Source organism: Mesocricetus auratus, unplaced genomic scaffold (genome assembly GCF_017639785.1).
Source record: "Mesocricetus auratus isolate SY011 unplaced genomic scaffold, BCM_Maur_2.0 Super-Scaffold_100014, whole genome shotgun sequence".
Classification (NCBI taxonomy): Eukaryota; Metazoa; Chordata; class Mammalia; order Rodentia; family Cricetidae; genus Mesocricetus; species Mesocricetus auratus.
Genome location: NW_024429197.1, coordinates 39,852,549 through 39,869,242, shown reverse-complemented (window position 1 = coordinate 39,869,242; position 16,694 = coordinate 39,852,549). Strand labels below are relative to the sequence as shown.

The following is a 16,694-nucleotide window of genomic DNA, read 5'->3' as shown; positions in this document are numbered from 1 at the left end:
CCTAGCCCCCCACTCCCCCATGTCTCCCTCACCATCCATCCATCTTCCATGTTCATGAAAGGGCAGGTCTCCCATGAGGATCAACCAAACATGGCATATCAAGCTGTAGTAAGACTAAGCATCCCCCCATGTACTAAGGCCGAGCAAGGCAACCCAGTATGAGTAGGGTCCCAAAAGCCAGTAAAGAGTCAGAGACAGACAACTCATTTCTGGCGGGCCAAGCCTCACAGCTGTAACATATCTGCAGAGGGCCTGTGTCAGTTGCATTCAGGCTCCCTGGTTGTCAGTTCAGCCTGTGTGGCCCCTGTGAGGTCAGTTGATTCTGTGGGTTTTCTCATATCCTTGACCCCTCTGGCTCCTACAGTGCTTTCTCTCCCTCTTCTGCAGGATTCCCAAAGTTCTGCCTCTGTTTCCCTCAGTTGCTGGATGAAGCCTCTCTGATGACAACTGGGCTAGGCACCAGCCTCTGAGTATAGCGGACTATTGTTGGGAGTCAGGAGTCAGCCAGGGTCATCCTTGTAGATTCCTGGGAGATTCCTTTGTGCCAGGTTTCTACTTGACCCTGAAAGGCAACCCCTTTGCAGTAGTCTCTTTCAGTACTCTCCCCCTCCGTCACCCCTTGGCCCTCCTAACCTGATCCAGTACAGAGCTGTTCTTAAGTGAAAGGCTTCATCACACTTCCACAGAAAGCGAAAAATGCAGGAAGGGCACAGGATCTGAGTCTGAGTCCATCACTTTACAATATACCATTTTCTGAGTACTTTTTACTAGTACCATGGCAAAAGCACCAATGTAACCTATGGAATTCTAAAGTAGGTATTTCTTTTCATGTCCATACAAGGAGGCCATGCGAGTGTTAGGAATCAAACCTGGCTCTCGGGGAGAACACCCAGTGCTCTTAGCCACTGAGCCATCTCTTCAGGCCCTCTAATGATGATCCTAAGACTTGGTGGAGTCTATGCTACGTTTTCATTTTTACGCTAGGTAATCTCAATCATATTCACTATTCCATCCTCAAGTTTCTCAACTATTTTTATGGGTTTGTTCACACAATTTACAAAAATATGTGACTATAAACTATGAACTCTTAGGAAAGTATCAGAAGTTATGAATAACAGTCTAGTATTTAGTTTCCAAATCATTTACAACAGAAGCTTACTGACAGTGATTATACCAAGCTATGCTATGTGTACATACACTTTGTACAGTGTGTGTGTGTGTGTGTGTGTGTGTTTGGAGGCCGAAGTCACATGGGTCAGCCAACCTCCCTGCTTAATGCAGACACACCAATTATCTACTCAGAAAGTGTGAGCACAGTCATTTATGGGTTAGCAGTATGCTCTAGTCCTGGAACTGGGGAAGGGAAGCTGATAATTTCAGGCCTAATAAGTTGATGACCGTACCAATGGATTATAAGGGATTGGACTGTACTGGACTGGGATCATTTCAAGTGTCTGTAATAGGTCTGTGCATCCATGGTGTGTGCATGTGTGTAGGAATGCAGACCCACTCATTACCACAGCCTCACTAATTGCAGAAATCCTTTATGAATGGTTTCATGTTTGTTTAAGATAGACACTCACAGATGTTGACTTTCTGGAGGGTTTTTTTTTTCCTCTCAGTACATCAAAATGACACATTTGTTAAGCAGTGACTGTCAACAAAGGAGACACTAAAGCCACAAGAAAAATCTCCTATCCAATAACCAAATTCTTTTTGGCTGCTTTAGTCCTTGCTGTTTCCACATCATTGGTTTGTTGTTAGGGTAATCACACGACACCTTCTGTCTATACCAATAATTATCTAGACTGCCCTGAAAATTTCCTTGTTTCCTAGATGTCAAACCTGGTAAATCTGGCAAGAGGCTGGTTTGTTTAGGCCCAATCTGAGTTGAACTTCCTTGTAGTGAGGCAGGATTTTAGATGAAAATTATTAGAATTTTCAGTTTTGTAAGCGTAAGGAGGCAAAGATAAAACTTTTCCTTTTGAACAATTTAGCAACTGTACACAACAAATCAGTTCTTTGGATACCCACTATCACTAATAAAGTAGTGTGGTCTGCAGCAAAGACGTAAAAAGTAGAAGTCTAATTTAACTTTGGGGTTGAGTCTATCCTTGAAGGAAAAATAAGTCAGAGGATGTCATTTCTATCCTTCAGACCGACTTCAAGAGTTTCTATACGTGGTACTCTAGCCCAATCACGGGTACTGAACGTCCTTGCTTTATGACCTATCCCTGCACTAATCTCTGCCCCTCTAGGAAGGAGCTTGTTTCTTTATATAGACTACCGGCTCAGGTGTCCCTCAGGGAGACTCCACCCCTCTCGACCCCGTGACCTGTCCCCCTTCCCAGGCTGCCGGACTTTGGCGACGTGGGCGGGCCCTGGGCGGTCGCTTCCAGGAGGAGGTGCCCAGCGGACCTCGAGCCCTCGCCTGCAGCAGTCACAGCAGCAGAAGCCGCTGTCGCTGGTCGCCCCGCAGCCAACCGCCACCATGGTGAAGATCGTGACGGTGAAGACGCAGGCGTACCCGGACCAGAAGCCTGGTACGAGCGGGTTGCGGAAGCGGGTGAAAGTGTTCCAGAGCAACGCCAACTACGCGGAGAATTTCATCCAGAGCATCGTCTCCACCGTGGAGCCGGCGCTGAGGCAGGAGGCCACACTGGTGGTGGGCGGGGACGGCCGCTTCTACATGACCGAGGCCATCCAGCTTATCGTCCGCATCGCCGCCGCCAACGGGGTAAGAGACGTGCGGGCCGAGCCGAGCGTGCGCGACGTGCGGACTCCTCTGGGCCCACGCTTCCGTGCGCGCCTCACTCCCGTCCCCGCCCCGCGCACGCTCGCTTGACCTTGGCGTTGCCCGCCCCGCGCCCCCGCTCTCCGCTTACCCCTCCACCCCCGCCACCACCCCACCTCCAGCCCCAGGTTCACAGTGGCTGTGCCGGGTAAGGTGAGCCCCATCGCCGTGCAGACCCGCCTCGTTGGCGCCCTGCTATTCTGGTCTGGAACTGGGGCGCCTCCCGCTGGCTCCCGGCCTGGAGCTGGAAGGGCCGGCGACCCGAGTGCCTATGCCCCTGGGGTAATGCCATCTGGGTGGGCAGGTGCCAAGCCTCCCCTCCACCCATCCCCATGTTGGCTTGGGGAAGGCGCTTCTGCCCCTGCTCGGCCCGCTGCCTGGGTGCAGGCTTTTGAAAAGTCCAGTCTCTGCTGGGTAGTTCACTGGACCTGTTCCACTAAGGGGGCTGGAGCTGCATTTTCATTAAAACAGAAACGGTATACCCAAGGGCTTTCTTGTGCAAGCTGTCCTGACAGGTCAGGAAATTAATGCAATGCAACGCCCCTGGTTCCGCCCATCCCCACCCCCGGTTAAGGGAGGTTAACTGTCTTAATTGGGAAAGTCCACTAGAGAGGTGAAACTTAAATTTTTTTCCCTGTAAATCTGATGGACAAAAATGTGGATTTACAAAGTTGGAATTGGTTGTTTCCACAAAGTATTTTCTAAGGCGTTTTAAGGAACTTTTTTTTGTATATTTAAAATAACATTTGATTTATACTCAGCTCCTCTGGGGTTCGTTCCCCTCAGCAGTTACATTTATTCATTTTAGCAGCATTTTGTTTTATTTTCTTAACATATTTTAAGCAGTCTTGCCAAGCACCATGACAAACACTTCACTGGTGTATCTCAGGGATCCTCTTGGGGCCCTATAAGGAAGATGCTATTATGGCTACTTTCAAGTCACCAACGAGAGTACTGAAGCCTGGACAGGTTAAAGAAGTTACCAGAACTTAGCGGGAACACTGGATCTGGCACAGATCTGCCAGTCCCGTTAGTGTGAGCCGCTTCTGAGAATTAAGGAATTCTTACACTTTAGGAGGACCTCCTTTTCGCAGTTGTCAAGATCCAGACTGAGCTCTGTCGACTTTCCTGGGTGGACGCAGAGAAGGAAGTCAGGATTTCTTTTTCTCTGCCCTGAGTTTTCAGACCAGCACAGCTTTGCATGAGTAGCCGTGTGTGGAAGCTCCCTACATGTCTCTACTTGTGCTCATAGGCTCTTCATCCAGTACTTCCCTGGCCTGCGCCCTGAACAGAGAACAGGTTGGGGAAAGAGGAGGGCGCACAGACATGAGCCTTGTCCTAAGCTTTCGGCATAGTGGGAGTTTCAGGGTTCAAATGGATATCTGTCCCTTTGGGGACACTGTGGGGCGGGATGGAAAGAGTCAGTCAAGACGAAAACAGTTTTTAAATGTCAGCACCCTTCAGCCCCGGGCCTGTTGCTCTTCTGGCCAAGCCCTGTGTTCTGTGCTCACTGATCCTCAGCTTGTCCACTCAGCGCTGCCTTGGGTCTAACCGCTGCTCCACCTCTCCACTGCCGTGCTCCCTCGGAGCTGCTGGTGACTCTGGCTGCTCACCCCGCAGCACCGCGTAGGCCTTCACCTTTCTCCTGCATTTAGCCTGGCCGGCTTCACACTCAACAGTCTCACCCCTCGTCCTGATCACTTTGCTGATTCTACTCAGGAGATTTGTCCCCGGTTGCCTACTGTACTTAGTTAGACCCTAGGTTTTTGTCCCCAGCTTGCTGCTCTGACTTAATTAAATACCTCTACTCACCAGGGGTTTAAATATGTTACTCTTCTGATTGATTCAGTTCAGATCGCATCTTCAAAAAGCAACTGCTCCTTTTGCATAGACACCACTAAGCTATCTCACTGGCCTCTGTATTATATTTTATTTCCTTTTTCATTATTTTTGTTCTTTCTGAATATTATCAGTCCTTGATTGATAGACCCCATGGGTGTGTAACTGGTGGCTAGAAAATTCAGACTGTACCTACAGTACCTGGGCCAAAGGTAGTGTTTGGTGACTCCTTGTCTGGCTGCCTTGAATTGTGAGTCACCAATGTAGACAATGTTGTGAGCACCGTATCACATACAAAGCAAAAACATGAAAATGAATTTTTTGTCCGCAATCTGCAGGCTGGCTTAAGAACCTTTACACTGAGCACAGTGATCCCTTTCAGCCTGTACCAGAATGGGCCTGAGACACACTGACTGGAAGTAAAGGCCCTTACAGTCACAGATTGGCTCCGCCCGGCTTTAAGAACTGTCCCCATTTGGCATGAATGCCCCTGTTTTGGCCTGTGTATATGTGGGCGGGCACATATGTGTGTACAAGCGCTCCTGCACTTATACACACGTGTGTGGAGACCAGACTGTTGTTCTTCATGCACCATCTACTTTTCCCCCCCTAAGATAGGGGTCTCTCACTGGTCTGGAACTCTCCGAGTAAGCTAGGCTGGCAGGCCCGCAAGCCGTGCTGTATCTTTTTAATACACCACCTGCGCCTACGTCCCTATACGTCTAGTCACGCCTAAAGTGGGTGTGGTTAGCGGTGTGGTAAACCGCCCTTTTATTACCTCATCTGTATGCGCCTCTAATAAGTCACATGGCTAATGGCGGAGTACTGTTTCCTCCTACACACCTGTATAAAAAGTTTAATAATGTTCTGCTTCAAAAATTCTTATACCAGCAATGTTTGAATGGTTCCTCTGTTGTTCATACTTTTTGATTTTAAGGATGTCTTTTTCCACTTAGGATACCTTGGCTTTTGGGAGAGATAGAACAGAAGAGATACATACACGTAGAGAAAAAACAGAATTAAAAAACAGAGAGAGCATTCTGAATTTGAAAGAAGTGAGCCTCAACAGTATCTCTGTGTGGGTGCATGTATAAGTGTGTGTGTGTGTGTGTGTGTGTGTGTGTGTGTGTGTGTTCCTTCATGGCCTCTGATCTCCACAACCTCAGCTGTTCTTCAGGCACATTTAACATTCACCCTGTTATCTGAGAAAGGTTCTCTCTTTGGCCTGGGGCTTGCCAGGCCAGCAAGATCGGCTGGCCAGGGAGCCCTAGGGTTCTTCCTGTTTCTGCCAGCACTTCCCAGCACCTGGAATTTTTGTAGGGACTCTTCACAAATTGAACTCAGATCCTGATGTGTGCACAGCACCATTTTTACTGACTAAAGCCATTTCCTTAGTGCTTGAACTGGGGCCAAAGCCTCTAAACAGAGGATACATGCCCACCTCTCAGGAGAGGAGAGCAGCAGGAAGGGTAGGGAGGGGTAGCTGATAGAGACTGACACTTAGTCACGAATAATCTTTGTTATATATATGATTTTTATCCTTTAGTGCTGGGCATAGGTCCCATGGTCTCATTCATGTTAGTCAAGCACTGTGCCACAGAACCTTATCTTTAACCCCTGGTGACATAAGACTTTGTATTTGGTTGTTTGGGAATTTCCCTTTCTCAGTTTCATAAATATTCTTCCTAAAAATAAATGGATAGTCTTTTTTTTTTTCCTTAGATTTACTTTGCTGGAGTACTAAAGATTAAAAGAGAGGCTGGAGATATGGCTCAGTGGTTAAGACCACTTGTTGCTCTTGAAGAGGACCCAGGTTCCATTCATAGCACCAGCAAACCACGGTTCTAAAGGGTGTGATGCCCTCTTCTGGCCTCTGTGGACACCAGGAACTGAAATGGTGCACCAGCATACATACACGCAGACAAACACCATAAAATAAAAAGGCAAAAGGGAAAGCATTCTTCCTGCTCAAGAGAGTAAGTTTTATTTTTTTTAACCTTATAATCAAAATTAGATAGGGAACAGTGACATTGTGTCCAGATGAATGACTCATTTGATGAGTATTTATTGACTACCTGCTGTGTGCTATTTTTCATACTAGGGCCACAGCCGTTAGTAGAAGTGTGTCTGTTCTCACAGAGCTCTGGGGCTCTACTTCAGGGAAATGTGTCATGTGAGGACAGATACTTTGAAAAAATAAAAGGTGGTAAAGGAGAGAAATTTTGGGGCTGCAGCTCTTGATGTGGAAGATGGGGAAGCCTCCCTGGTCAGCCTCACTGGAGCGGAACTCCACATAAGCTAAACCGTGGGCCAGGCAGGTGTTGTCAAGAGACCCCAGGGAGAGGAGGGTCATATGTAAAAGCTAAACACGTTTAATCATTTAACATTACATTTTGTCCCCAAGCAAATGGTGGATTATAATTCCTCACATGAGAAGTCCCAGAGTGTCATGAATTTCAGTAATGAGCATCTCTGTCGTGTAAATTTGCCCTGGGATGGTAATGGTGTGATCAGCAGATGAAATCCCAACAGGTTTGTTCTCCAGTGGACTCATAGTAAGAAACCTTTTGTCTGCTCAGCCATTTGGGGGTCCTACAAACTGACAAAACACATTGGTGGAAAGTTCTAGAAAAATATGACAAGACCATTACAATTTCTGGCTTCTATGCCATCTTAGTTGGGGAAGAAGGAAAGCAAGAGAGGTCCCTGTTAGAAAACATGATTTGTAGGAAAATCAAATGAGTCCTTAAGAAACAGATGGAGACTTGGTTGTTCTGTGATAGTGTGTTTTTCAGAAGGGTGCTAAAGATTTGGTACTCCCTGGTTGTGAAGCTTGTGGGGAGGAGCATTTGAGCTTCATTTCTTTTTTTTTCTAGTCGGGGACTGAACTCCACACTCATACTTGCAGAGAGGGTGCTCTGCACAGCAGGCGCAGCCACATGTACAAGATATGGAAGCAGGGAAGTTGGAACTACCCCGCCCATTGTCCCCCAAGTTCCCTGGAATACTTGGTCATATGCCCAATCGTAGCTAGCTACTCAGGTGAATTCAGAGCGGAGCTCATTGTTGGGGAGCCTCTTCCCCCTTTTGAAAAATCACTGAGCAGTGTGTTAAGTCAGTTTTAAGAACCTGTGAAGGATCTCCGGTGGGGAATTCAGAGAAGGGTTTTCTCAGGGTAGAAGTGAGAGCGTGTTAGTGAGGGTTGCTACTGCTGTGAGATAAAACACCTTGACCAAAAGCAGCTTGGCGTGGGGGTGGGGTGGGGTGGGATTTATTTGACTTGGATTTCCACAGCACTGTTCATCATGGAAGGAAGTCAGGACAGGAACTCAAACAGGGCTGGAACCTGGAGGCAGGAGCTCATGCAGAGGCCACAGAGGAGCTGCTTACTGCCGCCTCCCTCCAAGCTCTTCCATATCAGACCTCTCTCAAATTCATGGTTGCTTCATTAATCGCTGCTACATGCATATATATTCCTAATACATAAATACATGAATGCAACCAGCCCAGTGTGTATAATGTTATTCTATGCATGTTTTCAATGCTGACCATTGGTATTGGATAATTAATCAGTCGGTGTGCTCTTCTCTGGGGAGGACTATGTCTCCCACTCTCAGCATTCCGTAGCTGCCTGTAGTTCTTTGTATAGGGTTGAGACCTCATGAGCTTCCCCCATCTACTTTAGCATGTCCATTTTTGTCCTTATTCAGCTCACATTTAGGCAGTCATGTTGGTGAGACTTTTGGGTGTATCTTCGGACGTTTCTAGGGGACATAATCTCACAGCAAACCCCTGATCCTCTGACTCTAACAACCCCCCCTATTGTCTCTGAGCCTTAGATACAGGAATTGTGTTGACGATCTATTGGGACTGGTGTAAACAGCTCTGCATTAGATACAGGAATTGTGTTGACGATATATCTATTGGGACTGGTGTAAACAGCTCTGCATTTTGATGTGTTGTATTTTTCTATAATGGTCTCCATCTGTTGCAAAGAGGAGTTTCCTTGATGAACGAGAACTACACTCACCAGCCTAGATCTGGAGAAGGCTGTCCCTGGTGCGTTTCTTAAAAGGTGATCTGTGACGATGAAATATGGTTCACTTGTCCAACTTCTTGTAGTGTTGGAACTGGGATTTGGCCTTCTGATATTTCATACAGTTGATCTTTTCTATAAATAAGTATATCTCATGGGACATAGCCGCACATTCCTGTAATCTCAGTGGTCAGGAAACTAAGACAAGAGGCCTGTAAGTTCAAGGCCAGTATAGGCTATAAAGTGGGTTGCTGTCTCTTAACAACACAAAAGTCAGATAATAAGCAAAAGTGAGTGTATTTCAAAGAAAGGAGTTTCAGGGGTTGTGATAATAATCCTAGTTAAGTCTTAAGGATACTGGATTAGACATCATTAATGGGCTTCAAGAGTTTTGATGCTCAGATGAGGTCTATGCATTTACAAGAGGACTCCAAATAGAACAATTTTGGGAAGTACCAACACATATGACATTGAGTGTATATGACCATTTACAATTAAGAATACTGTCTTCCCAAATTGAGATGGCTTTTCTTCTTTTCCACTCTCTAATGTCATGTGGGAATTGAGGTCTGTTTCCCTGCAAGATACTCCATAGCTTATTCTGGCAAGGAATACTTGAATTTGTATTCAGCTACTTTGAACAAAGTTGACTCAGCACACAATGCATTTTCCTCCCAGGTCACCAGTGAGTGGAGTCATTTTGACCAGATACCCATCCCCTGATAGACTCAGTGGGCTCACACACTTCTACTTCCAGTGAAGCATTCCCAGGACAGTGTTCCAAATGGCACGTTCGCCCTGAAGGTGGCTGAGAAGCACAGCCAGCCTAAGTGACTTTAAACAAGGAGGACGTGGGCACCCAGGGTGAGGAAGTTCTGAGCCTTTGGGTCAAAGCCACTTTCCCCACTCTAGGATTGAGTCAAAACCAGAGTGTGAAAGAAAGATTATAAACTACAAGTAGCTTCTTCTCTTCATGGCCCCTATAAACAAAATGGAAACTGACACCTACAATTGAGAACCAGCTGGGCCCCCTGGGGTCAGTGGAGATGGTAATCAGTATCCAGTGCATGCAGGAAGTTAAGTGAACTCTATGTTCTAAGTTAGAGTGGGAGGTAACACTTCAGTCTATCCAAATCACCCTTCAGTCCCTTGCACAGGTATACAGGAAAATATGTAGTGCAGTTTTATTCAGCTGTAGAGGAAAACAAGACCAGGGAACACCCAGAGCTGTGTAGGGACCAGGACTGACCAGGTCTGTGAGTGAAATGGTGGCAGAACTTCCCTTGCTCGTTAAATCTCCCTCTTCCTCTGTCTATGTGTCGGTTATAGCTAGCTGAATCTCTGCAAGGGAAACACTTGTGCAGTGTGACTACACTGTAAACTCTGTTACCCTGAGTTGCACATATGGGAAGCCTCTGGATTGTAACTCAGCCCAGGTAAATTGGAGCATGATGGCTTTGGGACTTTCTGCCTGCCTTACATTTGAAATCTGTTAGATCATCCCAATAATGCTTGCACCACTCCCCAGCCCCCATTTTGGCTGCTCTGGAGGTTGACACTTTGACCTGATCTCCAAAGTGAGCATGCAGTCTGTGTGGTAGTTCAGATAATTTGTATGACTGCATGGGTTGAACTATGGTAACAGAAGTTTTCCTCTGTTGGAATGGCTGGTGCTAGCAGGTTGGGCCCGGCCTCCTGTGGTCTTCTGACTTTGCCATCCTGTTCATACGGTTGTGCTTGCCCACCCGATTGCAGATGATTCCCTGTGCACCCCTCCTGGGTGAGCTTCCCATCATAGCAACAAATGCCTAAGTGTGGTCATCTATAAAGGGGGAAAGGTTCATTTGGCTCCTCTTGGAGAATTTTCAGTGGATGAACCGCTGGCCCACTGCTTTGGGCCTACAGTAGCACAGTGTATCGTAGTGGGTTCTCTGATATGACAGAGGAAGTCCGTGCTGTTTATGGCCTAGTGCAAAGGAAGAGGCTAGATCCCACTGTCTCACTCAAGGGCACCAGCAATGGCATAATAATACACACCAATAGGCCCACCTCTCAATAGTCTGGGCGCAGAACTAAGCCTAACACATGGACCTTTGGGGGATATGTATCCAGTGTATTGGGAGGCATGAGGTTAGCTGAAGTAGTTCTATTGCATAAGAGAAGGAAGCAAACTCAAAATTCCCTCTTCAGCCTATTGCTTCACTGTCCACACAGATCACCTTACCTTTGTTTACACTGTTCCCCCACCCCCACCCCAGGAGTCCTGATGGCCTCCAGCAATGCAGTCAGTTCAGAGTCCAGATCTCTAGGTGATGAGGTGTTCGCTCCTTCAGGCCCCGTATGGCTCCTTGTATCGCAGCATCTAGTAACTAATAATGCATAATAATGTAGGACCACATATGTATGTGTACAGGTTAGATAGATCAATAGGAGGGTGGGTAGCGGAGTGTAGATTGGGAGAGAGGGAGAAAGAATTAATTTTGTACAGTTATATGTAGACCTGTGCTGAGCAACCACCAGCTTTAGAGGTATTGTGGTGGCTGAGGCACAGATTCCTTGCACTGGTCGTGGGTGGGCTTGTGGGGAGCCCTGGTTCCGCCCTCAGAGAGGAACTTTGTCCCTGTCCTTTTGTTCAGTGGATAGTGGACAGCTTCAAGCACCCCCTGCGCCTTTTGGGGGCTTCTTTTGATGAAAGGTGGGGGGTGAAAGATGGGGTTGCCGTTGCAGGCTATGCTTACACGTTGCCTTATAGACTCAGGGGCTGCCGACTTTGTCAGTTCTTGGGCTGGCAACCACAGAGAACATTTTGACGCCACAGTTGAAGAAAACTTCCCTGTTGCAGAGTCCTAACCTCCACCTCCTAGCCAGCGCTCATGTCCCGGGTTCTTCTATCTGTCTGCAGTCTTGTCGTCACTGGCCAGTGCTCTGTTCTGTGCATGGTAGGTAATCTTGCCATGGCTTAAGAAATAAGCACGTGCCACATAGTTTAAATTGTGCTTGGGCCAGAAGTCTCACTCTTCATACCAGTCGGAATATAGGTTTGGCTATGACAACAGAGTTCCAAACTGCAACATTTAAAAGTTTACGGTAACAGAACTCCTTTGTCACGGACAAGTGCTGGGCAGTTCAGGGTTGTGTGTGACTTTCTTATGTAGAAGGATTCATGTGTCTTCTCTTGCTGCCCAGCAGTGTCTAGTTATTTTTCTGTGTAGTCTTAGATGCAGGGTACAGGCACACAGCACTGTACCTGGTAATATTTTATTTTTAGTTTATTCACAGAATAACAGTGCAACCACCATCCCAATCTAGCCTTTAACTATTTAGGACACTAAAGGAGAAATCCTATTAGTTATGAGTTAGTCACCCTTCCTGCCTTCTTCAACCTTAGATGGTCACTAATATACTTTCGGTCTCAGCGTGTTTGTATGCAGACCCAATATCTAGCTTTGTTACCAGGCAGGGGAAGCTGCATTTACACAGTAAAGCTCCAGGGCCTTCTTGAGAAGCAGAGGCCAAGGGTTTGTGTCAAGAGCAGTGAACTTAGTGTCTATTAGTCAGCTTCTCACTGCTGTAACAAAATGCCCGAGATAGTAACTTACAAAGTAAAAAAATGTTTATTTTGACTCAAGGCTTTGGAGGTTCCTGTCTGCGGCCAGGCAGACTCACTGCTTACATACAGGTCTGTGGCTAGACAGCTTACGGTAGGAGCACATGATACATGTGGTAGAGCAAAATGACTTACATCACAAGCTAGGAGATGCAGAAAGAGGGTAGAGTGCCACAAGCTTCTGAGGGCATGCCCCAGTGATGCAAAGACCTCTCCTCAGGCTCTTCCTCTTGAAGGTTCTACTTCTTCTCTCCGGTACCACGCTGGGGACCAAGCTTTCAGCACATGGTCCTTTGGGGACACTCAAGATCCTAACAGCAGCAGTAAGCACGTGGCAGTGTGCGCTGTTCTGTACACTAGAGGTACAGTGGAGATGTCTTCATTCTCCAGGGCCTTCCTGATGAATGGGGTGGCATGATATGCCGAAGCAATTACCACCAGCCAGGGTAAGAAGTTGTGGTAAGGGAAAGAGATGTCTGTGGGAGTGCAGGGCCAGCCTGGGGCGTGGCACTATATGTGCCTGTTTGTAAGGGGAGTAAGGCTGGAGAAGGGTTGCTGTAGGTGAGTGCATTGTTCTCTGCCACTTCCCGTCCAGAGGAGACAAGGCTGTCAAGAAGAGGAGGGGCACTTTCAGTGTTTCCTGGAAACTGTCCTTCTCCCGTGCCCCCCCCACCCCGTTCTCATGAACCTAAGCAATCGGATTTCTTTTTTAACAAACATATTTGAGCGTCCACATCCCAGTTAGCATTGTGCCCTGGCACGTGGCCACTCTGGGACTGTGCACTTACTCCAGTCACGCGTCCAGTGCTCAGAGCATTTTGAAATGCCTCTGTGGGAATTATTTTTCAGGCCACTGGTTTATGGGCCACCAAGGAAAAGCAGTCACATTATTTTATAGTCAGGCTTCATTTTTCACTTAAAATGATGTAATGAGATTTGAACACCCACTTTATTCATTAGACATGGCTCCAGCCAATTTTTTTGTCTCGTTCCAAAGTTCATATCTATTCTCAAAGGATAAAATTTGTTATGACTGAGGACTTTCAAAGAAAGTACCACAGACAGGAGAGGCAGCTTCCCCTAGAAGAGCAAGTGTCGTTTCAGCATCGTTGGGAGATCTTGCTGCTCCTTGAGGCTGCTGAAGGAGCTGGCATGGCGCTGAGATGAATATGTTCTGGTAGAGCCGTGGGGAGTGAGTTACTGTGTGCACCCTCCACACGCTGCCTGTGGAGAGGATCCTAGAAGATACCTCATGCCGAGGGGGATGTAGCTGTCCCACTTCCCTGTGTCTTCTGCCCCAGGGCCCAATCTGTCCACTTACACCTCATATTGTCTGTCACTCCACTCTGGTGAGTTCACACACATGCTTTCAGTGAGCATCCTGCAGCTGTGCACATTGGGAAGATTTGCTCACATAAAACAAATGACTAAATACCAAGACCTGAATTAAGAAGAGAGTCCCATCAGGTCTGTGTCACAGAAACCAGAAACTCAAGCCTTAAGCCAGTGCCCACCTGACCCACCATAACGAAAGAGTTTGGGATATAGAGCTAGGATAGCATTGCTGAGTGAGGACAGGGAAAGAAGGCCTTTTGACCTAGTAATAATAAAACTATTATAGTCCCGGTCTCTATGGGCCCTTTCGTGACCCCATGAAATTCATTCTGTGGCTCAAGATGAAATACAATTTAAGGAAGATTTGAAATGAAGCAAATAGGAAGTGAGTGCGGAGAATACTCAAGTGATGTTAGGAATAAGACTGGCACCTGTCATGAAGGTTGAGCTTCCTCTGTAGGTGGGGGCCATACTTTATGCTCTACCTCTCTGTGGTCAAACCCATGAGAAAAGTGCTTAGCACACATATTACCCTTGCCAGCTTCCCCACGGAACATCTGATAGAGAGAAGTGGCACATGGCTTGAGCATCAGTGTGAGCCTGCACCAGCCTTTGGGAAGCACCATAGTGCTTCAAATAGCACTACACTGTTTATTTAGTAAACAGAACATTCTGATGACTAAGGACTTTACAATGATTTCAAATACTGAGACCACTGGAGGACAGAGATAGAGGGGACAAAGAAAGAAGAGTCTTCTGTGTCTCCTCATCTTACCTCCAGCCCTACAGGGTGTCTTAGATTTGCCTGGCCAGGAATGGTCTCTAGTCCCTGTGAGGCTCAATCATGGGCCCCTTGGATTTGAGGGCTGAGCCTGGTGTGAGTGACACCTCAAGATGGATCTGTGGCATGGTTCCTCGGCCTAGGTCAGTGTCATACTACAGACAGGAAGCCTCCAGAAATCCATGTAACATTGCTGTCAGCCTCCTGGGGTACATGGATATATTCACTTGACAAACACTGACACCCTGAGAGCCAGTGACTGTGCGAGGTATCTGGTGGAACACAGATGGTAAGGCAAAGTGTTCCCTGGAGAGACAGGCATATCCATATTGTAGGTTGGTTTCCTGTAATGGCTGAAACAAGTGGCCACAAGCTGAGGGCTTAAGAAAGAGTGAAATTTATCATCTCCTATTTCTGGAAACCAGAAGTCTAAAATCAAGATGCTGGCAGAAATAGTAGCGGGAGGACCCTTCTGTGACACTTTCCACTTTGGGTGGCCTAGGTGTTCTTGACTTGTGTCTAGTCACTGCTTGTGGCTTCCTAAGGCTGCCTCTGTTAGCTTGTCTTCTCCCCACCCCTGCTTTTTGTGCTGGGGGTTCAACTCTAGGCCTGAAGCATGCAGTCTCACTGTGAGCACACCCTCTGCCCTCTTCTTTGGTCTTGAGGATACTTCCATTGGGTTTAGGGTCCACCTAGGGAATCCAAGATGCTCTCGAGATCCATCACAGGTTCTGAGCTCTGGTGGTAGGAGAGACCATTATTTAATAATACACAAGTAGGAGGAACCCTGAGAAGAGCCACCCCCCCCCAAAAAAAAACACACTTTGCTGCTTTGATGGGATCAGACCAGGGTATCTTTTCATAGGAGGCAAGTGCTGCTCTATCTAAGCATAACCAAGCTTTCAGCTTCATCCTGCACAGTGCCCCAGTGGACTGCCTCTGACGTAGTGCCGAATAGGGGACAGGCCACTGGGTGGCACTCTGCATTGCACACAGAAGCACAGGATGACTTGGAATTGAGTTTGGTGCACACCATAGTTTTCACTTAATGTGAAATGTTCTGAGTACTGTTTAGCGTCTCTAAAGCTCAGAACCCCCACCTGTGAACTGGGGTCAATTCTTATGTCTGACAAAGAGTATTATGAGAACTGAATGAGTTAATAAGCACATGAATGTTTGAGGAAAGGGGTGCAACTTGAGTCTGAGTTCCCACGGTTGTCATTGACATTGCACTGATTCAGGTGAGTCACCCCGTGGGTGATTCAGTCCTGCCTCAGACAGACCTCTCAGAGTCCACATAACGCCTCAGAGGAGCTGAAGGGCAACTAAAACAGCACAGACTGTGGACATCCTGAGGACCACGGTGGGATATTTATCCAGACTGAGGAGACTTACAACAAGCTGTGTAACCTGAGTTTGATCCCTGGGACTCACAGGGTGGAAGGAGAGGGCTGATTCCTGCAGGTTGTCCTCTGAGCTCCGCACTCTTGAAAGGGGCATGAGCATGTACGTGTGTATTCAGGCACTCACACTCACTAATAAGATTTAAAAAATTAGATCACTTCCTTACTTAGGATTTGTAGTGTGACTTTAGAGTCAGAAAAACTTGAGTTTGATTCCTAGAATACCATTTATTATCTGATGTTTTGTTTGGGGCAAGTTACTTGAAAATTTCTTGTGTGTGTGTGTGTGTGTGTGTGTGTGTGTGTGTGTGTGTGTGTGTGTAGGGGTAGTGCTGAGGATCGAACCCAGGCCTTGCACATTACAACCCAGCTACAGCCCTAGCTTTTTAAATTTATTTTACTTATTTTTGAAATGATTATGTCATAGCATGAGTTTAAGGGATAAGATGACGTGTAGGCAGATTGCCTGCACAAGTCACACACAGTTTATAAGTGGGCTGGCTCACTGGGGTAGGGTCAGCACTCAGTAGGAAATGCAGACACTTTATACCTGTCAAGAGTCCCGCAACGGTTGCCACCTTCCCAGCTGCCTCTCTTACCAGATTTGCCAGGGACCTAGCACCATGCCACACACCATTAACCTTTGTATTTCACAGCACAGGCGTTTTCTCACATACAGTGCTTCATGCACAGGCTTTCAGGGTGGGAGGGGAACCGATTCCGAATAAGTAGGCCTCTGAAATTCACCGCAGGCAGCCCCAAAGGGAGCCCAATTGTCTCTGAGTGGCCGTGTTTGGTCTTGCCTAGCAGCTCTGTGCATTAGGATTTGAGGGCAGTTGTAGGAAGTGGCTGGGTGGGTCCTCTTGTTCCCAGGGCCTCTCTTGAACAATGTTGGAGGG

General features: G+C 47.1%; 1 protein-coding gene across 1 annotated transcript in view; it reads left to right on the top strand.

The window, feature by feature from the left end:
* The first annotated feature begins 2,392 nt into the window (after nt 1–2,392).
* Nucleotides 2,393–16,694, top strand: part of Pgm1 (phosphoglucomutase 1) — a 55,305-nt gene continuing 41,003 nt past the window's right edge. Inside the window, exon 1 of the mRNA XM_005074331.3 lies at nt 2,393–2,737. Within this exon, the coding sequence (XP_005074388.1) occupies nt 2,492–2,737 (246 nt within the window). The 5' untranslated portion in view covers nt 2,393–2,491. The remainder of the gene's footprint in view (nt 2,738–16,694) is intronic.